This window comes from Embiotoca jacksoni, unplaced genomic scaffold, assembly GCF_022577435.1.
Source record: "Embiotoca jacksoni isolate LCO1_2020_lvr unplaced genomic scaffold, fEmbJac1.0.p SCAF_60, whole genome shotgun sequence".
NCBI classification, from domain to species: Eukaryota; Metazoa; Chordata; class Actinopteri; family Embiotocidae; genus Embiotoca; species Embiotoca jacksoni.
In genome coordinates this window covers 1,623,230-1,639,883 of record NW_027185415.1, presented here as the reverse complement: position 1 = coordinate 1,639,883, position 16,654 = coordinate 1,623,230, and the positions used below count along the sequence as shown (strand labels likewise).

At 41.0% G+C, this 16,654-nt stretch overlaps 1 protein-coding gene across 1 annotated transcript; it reads right to left on the bottom strand.

The window, feature by feature from the left end:
• Positions 1-253: 253 nt before the first annotated feature.
• On the bottom strand, positions 254-15,862 carry tm9sf2 (transmembrane 9 superfamily member 2). Its single transcript, XM_069174665.1, has 17 exons — positions 15,587-15,862; positions 8,754-8,821; positions 8,469-8,562; positions 7,647-7,774; positions 6,978-7,107; positions 6,500-6,624; positions 6,161-6,272; positions 5,858-5,937; positions 4,605-4,713; positions 4,277-4,409; positions 3,973-4,092; positions 3,681-3,738; positions 3,402-3,561; positions 2,255-2,406; positions 1,723-1,834; positions 943-1,114; positions 254-548 (listed from the first exon to the last, which is right to left on the bottom strand). Exons 1-17 carry the CDS (start codon positions 15,704-15,706, stop codon positions 481-483), a joined length of 1,941 nt encoding a protein of 646 aa, XP_069030766.1. The 5' UTR covers positions 15,707-15,862; the 3' UTR covers positions 254-480.
• Positions 15,863-16,654: the final 792 nt, after the last annotated feature.

The window sequence follows — 16,654 nt, the reverse complement described above, 5'->3', positions numbered from 1 at the left end:
AACAAGTAAAGTGGTGTGACACTTTCTTACCAACATCCTGAGAGACAGGGAGCTGATGCTTGACCAGGATTCAGAGTACTTTGGTTATATTCGATATGTACTTCGGTACTTCGAATCTCACACCTGACTTTAATTTGTTTAAAATAACACAAGCGGGTTGAGAGGAAGTAGAGTAGAGTCTCACATGACGGCTGACACGGTCGTCCTCGTGTGATCCGTCTCACTGCGCACCAGATAAAGAGGAAGACGGCTGTACAGTCATGATGGGTTTAATTCAGATTACTGCACTATTTACAAATGTAGAAGTCAGTGTACACGCATGCTCACACACAAACGGTTTAGGCACACAGAGAAAGAGAGCGAGATCATCTGTCCGGGGAAACGACGGCGTGGAGGTTCAACGTTCGGTTCGTTTGTGCCGATGGGAGGAGCTTAACTTCATCCGGGCAGATATACAGTCTGTAGTGTGTGTTTGGTCCTTCAGTCCACTTTGACCACACTGTAGATCTTAGTAACGAACCAGAAACAGGCGAAGAAGCCGATGGTACCTGAGAACAGAGAAAAACGCACCTTCAGTTCACACTTCACAGAAGATTCTCAGCAAATGTCATAAATCATCAAATATCTGACATTTTTTTGAACTAGATTTGTTGATACAGTTTGAGATGAAATCATAAAGTAATAAAATAACTGCAGAATAAATCCGTTTGTCTCTTCCGTCCTTCAGAGCAGCTGATTGAACTCTGGTTCGAACCAGTCGAACGCCGTTTAAAACTGAATAAAGGATTCATGAGCGATGTCGCCCTCCAGGACAATATTAATAATAATGAAAACAGCCTGGATCAAGTTTATATTTTCTTCTTAAATTTGTTCCTTTATTTTGTGAACCCATTAAAAAAAAAAACTCGCCAGTTGTCGTGGTGATGGACTGAACCGACGTACCAGTGAATAAGAAGAAGATGAGAGCCATGATCATGGTGTATCCGAAGTACAGGATGGTGCTGGCCAGACCGGTGATCTGCAGCTTGGAGAAGAAGTAATGAACCGCGTAAACCAGGAAGTAGACCGCAGTGAAACCACTGGTCAGGAAGGAACGCCACTGCCAGTGGTAGTCCTGAGGAGGAGGAGGAAGAAGAGGAGGAAGACACACAGGTTTGTAAAGTTAGGCTCCGCCCTCCAGACCAATGAACTGTCAGTCAGCAGGAGATCATTAAATCAGTCACACAGAGATACAAATAATTAATAAATAAAACAGACATCCTTCAGCCTGTCAATCATCAGTGAGGCTGTCAATCACCAGTGAGGTCAGAGTCTCAGTTTCAGGTTTCGGGTTCCTGGATGCTTGAGGAGGACATGTTTCTGTAATAAAACTTGTCACTAACAGTTCTTCACATCTATAAATGACCTCCTGGTTTTCTCTCATGACATCATTCAGTTTTCCACTCGTGGACACTTCAAGGTCCAAATCCTGCTGCTGAACTCCTGACTAATTACTGGAGAAGGATTTCCTGCCTGAGTGATCTGATCAGCAGGAACAATACTGTCATTAAAACTCAACGATGGCGGTACCAGCTTTAATAATAATAATAATAAAATAAAGAGGTTGTCGGGCTGAGTCTCCATCCGTCTGACCGTGTCCCCTGTAAAGTTGGACGGACAGGAGGACAGATGGACGAGCTGCTAACAACCACGTTGAATGTGCTGCTGTGATGTGCCGCGTACCTCTGCACACAAGTGGAAGTAACAGAGCAGGATGGTGGCCTCGGAGCAGGTGATGACCAGGATGATGAAGACGAGGAAGAGGAAGCCGAACATGTAGTACATCTGATGGGACCTGGAGAGCAGGAGAGGAACGTCAGGTCAGTTTATCAACACACTTTAACACGTTGGGAAATTTTTCTGACAAATGAAGTCATTTATTTCAGCTTCGTACATCCTGTCAGGGTTCAATCGTTTCTGTTCATGTGAGATTTTACACTGAAAGAAACTTTCCCATTGATTTCATTCATCTAAAGAACTACAACGGAGGATGTTTCTGCTCAAAAGACTTGAAAATAGAAAAATGACACGAACAAACCGCCTCCACTGTTTTCTGTTTGAATTATATAAGTTCAGAATCCGTGTGATCAGAGAAGAGCAGGGACTGCTGGGTAATGTGCTCCCCGCCTCAGGAGGTTTCTGTGACTGAAGGTTTCAACTGACTTTATATTCAACATGTCTTCTGACCGTCTGTGAAGAAACTCTTCCTCCTCACCAGATGGAGTTCAGGATGAAGAAGAGCTGGATGAAGATGCACCCGAAGGGCAGGATTCCTCCCATGATGATGCCGGGGAAAGGCTTGGTGTAGAACGACTGCTCCGGGATCTGACGAGGAATCTGATTGGTCCGTACCGGGTGTTCAATACCCTGAAAACAGGGGAGGGAGGAAGAGGAGGAGTCAAACACTGAGACGGAAACACTCAACAAACCGCTGACAGGAACAACGACACGTTCACAGACCACAAAACAGTATCCTGCTGCTTTACTTTAATTAGAGATGGAAATATCACCATGACGACGACTCTGCCCGCCACAATACAAACCATCCTTCCTATCAGTTTTTGTTACTGTGTTCACATGTATACATGTCTTTATATTCATGTACTATACATGTCTTTATATTCATGTATATAAAGACTATACTACTATACATGTATTTATATTCATGTATATAAAGACTATATTACTATACATGTCTTTATATTCATGTATATAAAGACTATACTACTATACATGTCTTTATATTCATGTATATAAAGACTATATTGCTATACATGTATTTATATTCATGTATATAAAGACGATATTACTATACATGTCTTTATATTCATGTATATAAAGACTATATTGCTATACATGTATTTATATTCATGTATATAAAGACTATATTACTATACATGTCTTTATATTCATGTATATAAAGACTATATTGCTATACATGTCTTTATATTCATGTATATAAAGACTATATTGCTATACATGTATTTATATTCATGTATATAAAGACTATATTACTATACATGTCTTTATATTCATGTATATAAAGACAATACTACTATACATGTATTTATATTCATGTATATAAAGACGATATTACTATACATGTCTTTATATTCATGTATATAAAGACAATACTACTATACATGTATTTATATTCATGTATATAAAGATAATACTACTATACATGTCTTTATATTCATGTATATAAAGACTATATTGCTATACATGTATTTATATTCATGTATATAAAGACTATATTACTATACATGTCTTTATATTCATGTATATAAAGACGATATTACTATACATGTCTTTATATTCATGTATATAAAGACAATACTACTATACATGTCTTTACTCACTGTCTTCTTGAAGCCAAAGTAAGCTCCTATAAACGTCAGCGGCACCGAGATACAGAACCACAGAGCCAATATGGCCACCAGGGTCCCGAAGGGCATGGCTGCTGACGACCCCTCCCCCCACAGGATCAGGTTCATCACGAAGAAGTCTGCAAACACCACGCTGGACAGAGACAGAGACAGACAGAGGCAGAGAGGACGTCCCAGTCAGGACACGTTGCTGTGTCTACATCGTGCAGTGAGCTTCTACTAGTGCTACAGTCGGTGCTGGAGGAGTCTTACCCCGGACAGAGGAAGGCCGTCAGCAGAACGTTGGTCTTCCACTTCTCTCCTCCAAAAGCTGTGACCAAAGACAGAAAAAATGTTTTTTATAAATTCAAATCTGTCTGGAAGTCGTCATCTTATTTCATCATTTACATTTAGTTACAAGAGGGAGTGTGAGCAGGTTCATTGAGTTCAGAGAGATGACACGAGTTCATGTGAACAAACGGCAGCTGATCGGTTTAGCAGAGATGTGATGAAGTCACGTTCAGCTGCAGCCCTGCAGAGCAGAGCTTCTTCCCCTGTTTCTTACATTTGTAGAGGCGAGCGGCCACGTATCCAGCAGGAGTTCCCAGGAGAACCCAGAGAACCACAGCACACGTCATCAGAGCTCCTCGGTTAGCCGGAGACAGGAAGCCGAGGCAGGCGAAGACTGGAGGAGGAGAGACGACGGAAGAGTTTGAGTTTCTGAGGAGGGTCACACCTGTTCTTCCAGGTAAATACTGGTTTTATCTGGAGCACACAGCTGGGTTCAAGTAACATCCGTTTCCAGCCACCGTGATTTCATAGTAACTGTTTTTGATAATATTATTAAAGAAGAAGTAGCAAAGATATACAGAGGGTGACGAAGGTCATGATGAAGATCTGGGTTCCAGAGCCGAGGAAAACCGACAGCAGCATCCCCTTCTTAGGGGGCCGGAAAACATCTCCGTGGACTAACTTCCAGCCAAACTCCTCCTGAGCGTCCTCCTGGAGAACAGAGGAGGTCAGAGAGACACGTCTGAGTCCTGAACGTCCAGCAGAGGCAGCAGAGTCTCAGTCAGTCAACGTCCTGACTCGTCTGTTAGACTGTTTTAATGTGACAGTGAAGATAGTTGGAGTAAAGAGTTATTTATTCATCACAGACGGACGAATAGTTTTCTGTCCTCAGAGACGGAGGCTCACCACAGAGTCCATCTGATTGTATCTGGCGATGTCTTTATGTAGAGTCCTCAGCATGATCATGGCCACCATCCCAGACAGGAACAACACGATCACCAAAGAGTTCATGATGCTGCCGAGGGAACAGAAACCACAGCTGGATCAGTATTCGGATGTGGACCAGTGACAAAACATCGGCCATTCTAGAAATGACTCCATATCACAGTTCACACACCTGCAGCCTCAAACTGAACCAAGCAGCAGTGGAGCAGGAAGTGACCATATTTGGACGAGCTGGGGGAGGAGCCAGCGGTGGATCTGACCGATCTGATCGGAAACCTGACGACACTACGTCCCGCCCACCGATAGCTGTAACCTGACTGCACCACAGGCCTGTCAATCAAACAGACACGCCCCCAAAAACAGGTCTTCTTGAATCTTCTTTTCTAATGAATGAGGGATTATTTTCAGATGGACCTCCAGAAAACTAATAAGAAGGAGTGACTTTAGCTAACAACACCGAGATAACTGATGGACACATTTTATTCACTTTGGATTTGATGAGAGAAGTTGAATGGGAGTCTATGGAGCCGGAGGCTTTTTGGAGCCGACCTCTAGTGGCACTCGCTGGTATTGCAGCTGAAGACACTTCTGGATCGGCCTAATTTTTCAGACCCAGAAGCTACGAACACTTTTATTGAACTAAACACAGCCAGCAGCAGAAGAGACAGAAAAAGCTTCAGTGAGGATTATGAGCTCATTCTGCCAGTTTGATAAATATTTCCACTCATGTACAGTGGTTACAGTTGTTAGTGTGACACACCAGACTGTTGGTGTGAACCATCACTGCATCCTGAGTGCTGCTGAGATGGCGGTGACTGGTTCAAAGAAATACAAAGAAAGACTCAGAGCGTTTTCTGGGGTGAGGGGTGGAGGTTTGGGGGGGGGGGGGGGCAACAGTCAGCAGAGCAGGGAGAGGAGTCGCTCGGTGGATCAGGACTGGATGATGGATGATGGACGGGATTGTAACCTGGTAGTTTTAATCTAAAGTGTTTCTTAGTTATCTTCTACCCTGTTTGTTTATTTGGATGGAAAAACTCAGCCTCCAATCGCAACAAACAAATAAGAGTCAGGAATTAAAATATAAAGGATCACTTATTTTAAGTCATGAATCATTTCTGAGCCACGACACTGAAGAGTGTGTGTGTGTGTGTGTGTGTGTGTGTGTGTGTGTGTGTGTGTGTGTGTGTGTGTGTGTGTGTGTGTGTGTGTGTTACCTGAACCACTGGATGTTGGTGTGAGGCATCGACTCCAGGATGTAGTCCCATCGAGACGCCCAGCGGATGTTCTTATCTTCCTGTAACACACACACACACACACACATTTTACATTTACATTCACTAGTCTCGTGATGGATTTAACACCAATCAGGACACCTTAATTCCCTTCAGCTCTGGAAGATCTGCTGACACTGCAGCTCACCGTTCCCTTTTATGATGCCCTTATTAAAGATGGCCTCCCTCCAGTTTCCTGCCCAGGTCTTCCTGACCGAACACACCGAGGTGAGACTCTGGACTCACCACAAAGCTGACGGAGTACGTGTACGGGATCTTGAACACTCCTGCGTCTTTGTTCTTCAGGAACTTGGGTCCTCCAGAACAATCAGGGGCGTCATCGTTCGGGTTTTCATAGCTGCAGAGAAGAAGAGAGAGGAAACAAAAGGTCAGGTCAAAGGGCACCAGTTTATCATCTTATCTGCATATTGACCACTGATCAATATGCAGGTATGACCATGTTAACTCGATCACACTGTCGTACCCGTCTGTCAGACGCTGATCACACAGCAAACACCCTGAGATTAAAAACAACTGACATCTACATGATGACATCATATTTCAGCTGAAGCCGTCTCTCCTCACCTCTTGGGTTCGATCTTGGCAGCGACGAGCCGCGCTCCGAGCTGCTCGTGCTCCACGGTGTGGTAATGGATGGTGATGTCCACGTGGTTAAAGATGTAGAAAGCATCCTTTTCGTTAAAGTTGGACTGAAACACAGAATCAGAGGAGTTCAGTGATGATGTCACTCTTACAGTTACAGGATGAGACGACTGCCGGCCTTCAAAATGCTGCTGACCCCGACCACATCAGATCAACACATTGACATTCAGTCATCTCATTCTCAGCTTTACGACTACATCTTCATGTCGACCGGTGATCACGGTGTTGTTCTGTGGACGTACTTCCAGTCGTTACTCTCTAACTTTTTAAATACTTTAAATATTAAGGAAACACGAGCCCGGAGCTGCAGATAACGTTCACTGTGTGGATGTAGATGTTCTCAGACAATCTAATTACACCGTGAAAAGAAGGACTTTGTTTGTGTCCATGTGTGACTCACGTTGACCACGCAGGCGTCTTTAGGACGGCCCACTTCTGTGACGAAACAGCCAATGGGGAAGCCAGGATTACAGAACTTCTGCCTATCTTCAACATCGTAGCACCAGGTGACCGGCATGTTATCCACTATCCTACACACACACACACAAAGAATTTGTCCAATAAATCTGAGTCTGATAGAACAACAAAGTTGTCGCCATGACAACAGGCAACACTTCCCATCTGGACATCGCTGTAAAGAAGCTGCAGATTGTAAACGGTGGATGCTTCACACACACATGCTTCAACCCGACACAGAAGATCTGTCAATCAATCAACAACTGAATTTTGAAGTTATGGCGACATGGTCACGGTGACCTTTGAACTCTGTCGGCCAGTTCAGGTGGTTCTCGGTTTGAATAATAATTTAGCTTTGAGACTGACATGTATTTTGTATGGAGCTGGACTCTGTGGGCTCCACCTGTTGTCTGCAGATAAATGAAGCTGATGACGACGTTCAGACATTTAACGCGAGAACTTCTTTTGTTCCGTTACAGACAAAAATGAACTTTTTTTTCCACCTTTTTTTCAGGATCCAATTACAGATCCTTCGGTGAAACATCCAGCTGAGTGTGTGTACAGGTTACACGTATGTAAATCACCCTGTGATGTGGCACCGGCTCCTACGTACCAGTGATGCTGGTAGTTGAGTAACATGCCCTTCTTCAGGAAGTCCAGTTTGGCTTTGTCTGCTGGGTTGCTGGTGTCGTACGTCCTCGTGCACACCTTCTGACACACGGCGGGTTTCTTAAACTCAAACTGACACACGGGACACAGAGTTAGCGGCTGTTACAGCTGGTCTTTGTTTACTGATGTGAACACTGCAGCGCTCACCACATTTTACATTTAAACCAGTGAATTCAATCTGACACAAACATGATGCAGATTCAGTCTCCGTGCAAAACCTTTCCGTGAAACACAAAAGCAAACAGAAGCTGTCAGCTGCAGATGAGAGGTTCATGTGTCGCCGTGTTAAAACAGTCAAAGTTCGATTTGTGGGCGTGTCCCATCGGAATCGATTACATGCGGTCGGAACTGGTGAACACACCTGAGATCAGATATTTTACTCATCTGTTCCCGACCACATTCAAGAAGTTCTTTGAAATACGATTCAGATTTTCAGACGGTTGAGTTTCAGGTGTTTTTTGTGTCGGTGATGTTAGAAGCCATTAAAGTTCAGTGTTTCATCACAGCAGAAGGAAACATGGCGGTCTCAGGTGCTCCGTCTGGAGTCTGAACCACACTCCTCACGGGACACCGAGACCGGCAGCAGAGGAAACACGTCTGAAATAATGAAGCTGATGACCTTTTATTTTTTATAACAGCACACTCCTCACTGCCGTGTGCTAAATGATCAGGTCCACTTCATTCATTTCATTTTGTTGAGGTCATAAGAATACCAATGAACGGATGTTGATAAAACCGGGCAATGAGGGTTGCCATGGAGACACACCTTGTACGGCGAGGGTTCGATCCTCTCCCCGAACAGAACCTGACCCAAATTCTCCGATGGACGTTTGTCTGTTTTGTCTGAACACAAATCGAACCTGCGGAAGAAAACCCCAAAAGCTAGGCTGTTTAAAACACCTGGATCAGAATATATTGAAACCCTTTTACTCTCCATCACGCCGTAATAAATAACGTGGTAACTGTTGGAGGATACAGAGAGCCGTTGATGCAGTCGACTGAGTCCGACCAAAAGAAACAGACACAGCCACGTCGGAGGGGTGAAACTTACGCCGTGTATTCATAAGGCAGAACAGACTCCACCGAATCCAGCCGGTTCACAAACAGCTCGATGGTCGACTGGAAGAGAACAGAAGCAGACTCATGTCACAGGGCTGCTTATCTTTTCATCACCAGCGTGAAAAGCCTCGTTCGGGTGAAGAAACACCAACCGCTGCTGGGACACCACATGGGAAGAAGTTCAAGTGATTTACACACTTGGGAGGGGAGGGCGACAACACAGAGCAGACAAAGTGGTGGCTCGGACAGTTTCTGGTATGTGGGAACTCAGAAAATAACATTTCTGATAAAACAACTTTCTATCATTAACCATCAGCCCGGTAGAGAGAACAATTCATTTTAACTGTTGAAAAGTAAACAATCAGGACCGTATTAATGTAGGTTCATATCCAGGTTATTATACCGTATTAATGTAGGTTCATATCCAGGTTATTATACCGTATTAATGTAGGTTCATATCCAGGTTATTATACCGTATTAATGTAGGTTCATATCCAGGTTATTATACCGTATTAATGCAGGTTCATATCCAGGTTATTATACCGCATTAATGTAGGTTCATATCCAGGTTATTATACCGCATTAATGTAGGTTCATATCCAGGTTATTATACCGTATTAATGCAGGTTCATATCCAGGTTATTATACCGTATTAATGTAGGTTCATATCCAGGTTATTATACCGTATTAATGTAGGTTCATATCCAGGTTATTATACCGTATTAATGTAGGTTCATATCCAGGTTATTATACCGTATTAATGTAGGTTCATATCCAGGTTATTATACCGTATTAATGTAGGTTCATATCCAGGTTATTATACCGTATTAATGTAGGTTCATATCCAGGTTATTATACCGTATTAATGCAGGTTCATATCCAGGTTATTATACCGTATTAATGCAGGTTCATATCCAGGTTATTATACCGTATTAATGTAGGTTCATATCCAGGTTATTATACCGTATTAATGTAGGTTCATATCCAGGTTATTATACCGTATTAATGCAGGTTCATATCCAGGTTATTATACCGTATTAATGTAGGTTCATATCCAGGTTATTATACCGTATTAATGTAGGTTCATATCCAGGTTATTATACCGTATTAATGTAGGTTCATATCCAGGTTATTATACCGTATTAATGTAGGTTCATATCCAGGTTATTATACCGTATTAATGTAGGTTCATATCCAGGTTATTATACCGTATTAATGTAGGTTCATATCCAGGTTATTATACCGTATTAATGCAGGTTCATATCCAGGTTATTATACCGTATTAATGCAGGTTCATATCCAGGTTATTATACCGTATTAATGTAGGTTCATATCCAGGTTATTATACCGTATTAATGTAGGTTCATATCCAGGTTATTATACCGTATTAATGCAGGTTCATATCCAGGTTATTATACCGTATTAATGTAGGTTCATATCCAGGTTATTATACCGTATTAATGTAGGTTCATATCCAGGTTATTATACCGTATTAATGTAGGTTCATATCCAGGTTATTATACCGTATTAATGTAGGTTCATATCCAGGTTATTATACCGTATTAATGTAGGTTCATATCCAGGTTATTATACCGTATTAATGCAGGTTCATATCCAGGTTATTATACCGTATTAATGCAGGTTCATATCCAGGTTATTATACCGTATTAATGTAGGTTCATATCCAGGTTATTATACCGTATTAATGTAGGTTCATATCCAGGTTATTATACCGTATTAATGTAGGTTCATATCCAGGTTATTATACCGTATTAATGCAGGTTCATATCCAGGTTATTATACCGTATTAATGCAGGTTCATATCCAGGTTATTATACCGTATTAATGCAGGTTCATATCCAGGTTATTATACCGTATTAATGTAGGTTCATATCCAGGTTATTATACCGTATTAATGTAGGTTCATATCCAGGTTATTATACCGTATTAATGTAGGTTCATATCCAGGTTATTATACCGTATTAATGTAGGTTCATATCCAGGTTATTATACCGTATTAATGCAGGTTCATATCCAGGTTATTATACCGTATTAATGCAGGTTCATATCCAGGTTATTATACCGTATTAATGTAGGTTCATATCCAGGTTATTATACCGTATTAATGCAGGTTCATATCCAGGTTATTATACCGTATTAATGTAGGTTCATATCCAGGTTATTATACCGTATTAATGCAGGTTCATATCCAGGTTATTATACCGTATTAATGCAGGTTCATATCCAGGTTATTATACCGTATTAATGTAGGTTCATATCCAGGTTATTATACCGTATTAATGTAGGTTCATATCCAGGTTATTATACCGCATTAATGTAGGTTCATATCCAGGTTATTATACCGTATTAATGCAGGTTCATATCCAGGTTATTATACCGTATTAATGTAGGTTCATATCCAGGTTATTATACCGTATTAATGTAGGTTCATATCCAGGTTATTATACCGTATTAATGTAGGTTCATATCCAGGTTATTATACCGTATTAATGCAGGTTCATATCCAGGTTATTATACCGTATTAATGCAGGTTCATATCCAGGTTATTATACCGTATTAATGTAGGTTCATATCCAGGTTATTATACCGTATTAATGTAGGTTCATATCCAGGTTATTATACCGTATTAATGCAGGTTCATATCCAGGTTATTATACCGTATTAATGTAGGTTCATATCCAGGTTATTATACCGTATTAATGTAGGTTCATATCCAGGTTATTATACCGTATTAATGTAGGTTCATATCCAGGTTATTATACCGTATTAATGTAGGTTCATATCCAGGTTATTATACCGTATTAATGTAGGTTCATATCCAGGTTATTATACCGTATTAATGTAGGTTCATATCCAGGTTATTATACCGTATTAATGCAGGTTCATATCCAGGTTATTATACCGTATTAATGCAGGTTCATATCCAGGTTATTATACCGTATTAATGTAGGTTCATATCCAGGTTATTATACCGTATTAATGTAGGTTCATATCCAGGTTATTATACCGTATTAATGCAGGTTCATATCCAGGTTATTATACCGTATTAATGTAGGTTCATATCCAGGTTATTATACCGTATTAATGTAGGTTCATATCCAGGTTATTATACCGTATTAATGTAGGTTCATATCCAGGTTATTATACCGTATTAATGTAGGTTCATATCCAGGTTATTATACCGTATTAATGTAGGTTCATATCCAGGTTATTATACCGTATTAATGCAGGTTCATATCCAGGTTATTATACCGTATTAATGCAGGTTCATATCCAGGTTATTATACCGTATTAATGTAGGTTCATATCCAGGTTATTATACCGTATTAATGTAGGTTCATATCCAGGTTATTATACCGTATTAATGTAGGTTCATATCCAGGTTATTATACCGTATTAATGCAGGTTCATATCCAGGTTATTATACCGTATTAATGCAGGTTCATATCCAGGTTATTATACCGTATTAATGCAGGTTCATATCCAGGTTATTATACCGTATTAATGTAGGTTCATATCCAGGTTATTATACCGTATTAATGTAGGTTCATATCCAGGTTATTATACCGTATTAATGTAGGTTCATATCCAGGTTATTATACCGTATTAATGTAGGTTCATATCCAGGTTATTATACCGTATTAATGCAGGTTCATATCCAGGTTATTATACCGTATTAATGCAGGTTCATATCCAGGTTATTATACCGTATTAATGTAGGTTCATATCCAGGTTATTATACCGTATTAATGCAGGTTCATATCCAGGTTATTATACCGTATTAATGTAGGTTCATATCCAGGTTATTATACCGTATTAATGTAGGTTCATATCCAGGTTATTATACCGTATTAATGCAGGTTCATATCCAGGTTATTATACCGTATTAATGTAGGTTCATATCCAGGTTATTATACCGTATTAATGCAGGTTCATATCCAGGTTATTATACCGTATTAATGCAGGTTCATATCCAGGTTATTATACCGTATTAATGCAGGTTCATATCCAGGTTATTATACCGTATTAATGTAGGTTCATATCCAGGTTATTATACCGTATTAATGTAGGTTCATATCCAGGTTATTATACCGTATTAATGTAGGTTCATATCCAGGTTATTATACCGTATTAATGTAGGTTCATATCCAGGTTATTATACCGTATTAATGTAGGTTCATATCCAGGTTATTATACCGTATTAATGTAGGTTCATATCCAGGTTATTATACCGTATTAATGTAGGTTCATATCCAGGTTATTATACCGTATTAATGTAGGTTCATATCCAGGTTATTATACCGTATTAATGTAGGTTCATATCCAGGTTATTATACCGCATTAATGTAGGTTCATATCCAGGTTATTATACCGTATTAATGCAGGTTCATATCCAGGTTATTATACCGTATTAATGTAGGTTCATATCCAGGTTATTATACCGTATTAATGTAGGTTCATATCCAGGTTATTATACCGTATTAATGTAGGTTCATATCCAGGTTATTATACCGTATTAATGTAGGTTCATATCCAGGTTATTATACCGTATTAATGTAGGTTCATATCCAGGTTATTATACCGTATTAATGTAGGTTCATATCCAGGTTATTATACCGTATTAATGCAGGTTCATATCCAGGTTATTATACCGTATTAATGCAGGTTCATATCCAGGTTATTATACCGTATTAATGTAGGTTCATATCCAGGTTATTATACCGTATTAATGTAGGTTCATATCCAGGTTATTATACCGTATTAATGCAGGTTCATATCCAGGTTATTATACCGTATTAATGCAGGTTCATATCCAGGTTATTATACCGTATTAATGTAGGTTCATATCCAGGTTATTATACCGTATTAATGTAGGTTCATATCCAGGTTATTATACCGTATTAATGTAGGTTCATATCCAGGTTATTATACCGTATTAATGTAGGTTCATATCCAGGTTATTATACCGTATTAATGTAGGTTCATATCCAGGTTATTATACCGTATTAATGCAGGTTCATATCCAGGTTATTATACCGTATTAATGCAGGTTCATATCCAGGTTATTATACCGTATTAATGCAGGTTCATATCCAGGTTATTATACCGTATTAATGTAGGTTCATATCCAGGTTATTATACCGTATTAATGTAGGTTCATATCCAGGTTATTATACCGTATTAATGTAGGTTCATATCCAGGTTATTATACCGTATTAATGTAGGTTCATATCCAGGTTATTATACCGTATTAATGCAGGTTCATATCCAGGTTATTATACCGTATTAATGTAGGTTCATATCCAGGTTATTATACCGTATTAATGCAGGTTCATATCCAGGTTATTATACCGTATTAATGCAGGTTCATATCCAGGTTATTATACCGTATTAATGTAGGTTCATATCCAGGTTATTATACCGTATTAATGTAGGTTCATATCCAGGTTATTATACCGTATTAATGCAGGTTCATATCCAGGTTATTATACCGTATTAATGCAGGTTCATATCCAGGTTATTATACCGTATTAATGTAGGTTCATATCCAGGTTATTATACCGTATTAATGTAGGTTCATATCCAGGTTATTATACCGTATTAATGTAGGTTCATATCCAGGTTATTATACCGTATTAATGTAGGTTCATATCCAGGTTATTATACCGTATTAATGTAGGTTCATATCCAGGTTATGATTAGTTGATGTAAACAGCATCCTGCTGTGCAGCTAGCTCGTCTCGTTACCTCGTGTTTTCTGTGTTTTGAAGGCTGTCAGATGAAGAACAGCAGCGTGTCTGTGTGTGTGTGTGTGTGTGTGTGTGTGTGTGTGTGTGTGTGTGTGTGTGTGTGTCTCTGTGTGTGAGTGTGTGTGTGTGTGTGTGTGTGTGTGTGTGTGTGTGAGTGTGTGTGTCTCTGTGTGTGTGTGTGTGTGTGTGTGTGTGTGTGTGTGTGTGTGTCTCTGTGTGTGTGTGTGTGTGTGTGTGTGTGTGTGTGTGTGTGTGTGTGTGTGTCTCTGTGTGTGTGTGTGTGTGTGTGTGTGTGTGTGTGAGTGTGTGTGTGTGTGAGTGTGTGTGTGTGTGTGTGTGTGTGTCTCTCTGTGTGTGTGTGTGTGTGTGTGTGTGTGTGTGTGTGTCTCTGTGTGTGTGTGTGTGTGTGAGTGTGTGTGTGTGTGTGTCTCTGTGTGTGTGTGTGTGTGTGTGTCTCTGTGTGTGTGTCTCTGTGTGTGTGTGTGTCTCTGTGTGTGTGTGTGTGTGTGTGTGTGTGTGTGTGTGTGTGTCTCTGTGTGTGTGTGTGTGTGTGTGTGTGTGTGTGTCTCTCTGTGTGTGTGTGTGTGTGTCTCTGTGTGTGTGTGTGTGTGTGAGTGTGTGTGTGTGTGTGTGTGTGTGTGTGTCTCTGTGTGTGTGTGTGTGTGTGTGTGTGAGTGTGTGTGTGTGTGTGTGTGTGTGTGTGTCTCTGTGTGTGTCTCTGTGTGTGTGTGTGTGTGTGTGTGTGTGTGTGTGTGTGTGTGTGTGTCTCTCTGTGTGTGTGTGTGTGAGTGTGTGTGTCTCTCTGTGTGTGTGTGTGTGTGTGTGTGTGTGAGTGTGTGTGTGTGTGTGTGTGTGTGTGTGTGTCTCTGTGTGTGTCTCTGTGTGTGTGTGTGTGTGTGTGTGTGTGTGTGTCTCTCTGTGTGTGTGTGTGTGTGTGTGTGTGTGTGTGTGTGTGTGTCTCTGTGTGTGTCTCTGTGTGTGTGTGTGTGTGTGTGTGTGTGTGTGTGTGTGTGTGTCTCTCTGTGTGTGTGTGTGTGTGAGTGTGTGTGTTTACCTTGCAGTCCGGTACTTGGTGGTTTCCGGTCTCACAGAAGCTGACCGGGGCCAGACCCGGGAGGTAGAAGCCGGCCGCTCGCGCCAGCAGCAGCGCGGCTCCCAGCAGCCACTGCAGCATCTTCGCGGCGGACAGTCGGACGCTTTCACGCAGTTATGTCGCTCCTCCTCTCAGTTTGCACCGCATTTAGCCACTCTGACAGCCAGCAGCGACCAGCTCCGCAGCTCCCAGACACGTCACATGCCGGAAGTCTCACTCAGTGAAAGGGGAGCATTGTGGGACAGTCCTCCTCCCTCTTCTTCTTGAGTTTTCATCGGCCGCTGTCGGTCAGAGTTAGCAGAGCCCTTCCGCCACCTTCTGGTCCGGAGGGTGCAGCGCAGACGGTCACCCTGCCTATCTGATGAACTCCAGAAACTGTTAGAACCCACATTAGCCCAACACATCTTGTTAATGCAGGTATATGAATGCATTTCTTTAAGAGCATGAAAATGGGTAAAAATTTGTACTTTGTTGAACTAAAGCGATAAAATAGATAGCATAATATAGCTGGTTATAGATCAAAACTATTTTCTGCCCTTTAGCTCGCTGTGACCTGCCCTTTTTTAAACTCTGTCATATCTGTGCATGAAAACATGGTTACAAAAAGGAGTTTATAATCTCCCCACACCACTGCTGATTTAAAATCTCTTTAACGGGAAAGCTGAATGTTTCCTCCCCCTCTCTCACAGCTGCCTTTTGTAATAAATCCTTTTGTCTCCGATTCCTTCTGCTGGATATCAGTCATGATGATCCAGCTGTGCCGACATCCACTGTCATTTCATTTCAGAGCCCAACAGGAGGTCGAAGCACTACTCCAGGTTCTTAAAGGTCTTAATTGAGATTTCTGTTCTAAAAAAAAAAAATTAAAAAAAAAAAACGTCCTGTTTGTTGGAGCCAAATAACGGACTGTGTTTGTTCAGTTAGTAGCAGTTACCGTGTTGCTGTGTACACCTGGAAACACCTGAGGCAGTTTGGGCCTTCAACACGAGCCTCTTCTCACCCGAACCACGTATTCACCTGTTCAGACCA

Excerpts from the sequence above, each read along its gene's own strand:
- tm9sf2 (XM_069174665.1), bottom strand. The coding sequence starts at position 15,706 with ATGCTGCAGTGGCTGCTGGGAGCCGCGCTGCTGCTGGCGCGAGCGGCC. Across the intron at positions 4,410-4,604 it reads ACAATCAGATGGACTCTGTG|GAGGACGCTCAGGAGGAGTT; the intron begins GTGAGCCTCCGT and ends TCTGTTCTCCAG. Across the intron at positions 3,562-3,680 it reads ACGGCCTTCCTCTGTCCGGG|CGTGGTGTTTGCAGACTTCT; the intron begins GTAAGACTCCTC and ends GTCTCTGTCCAG.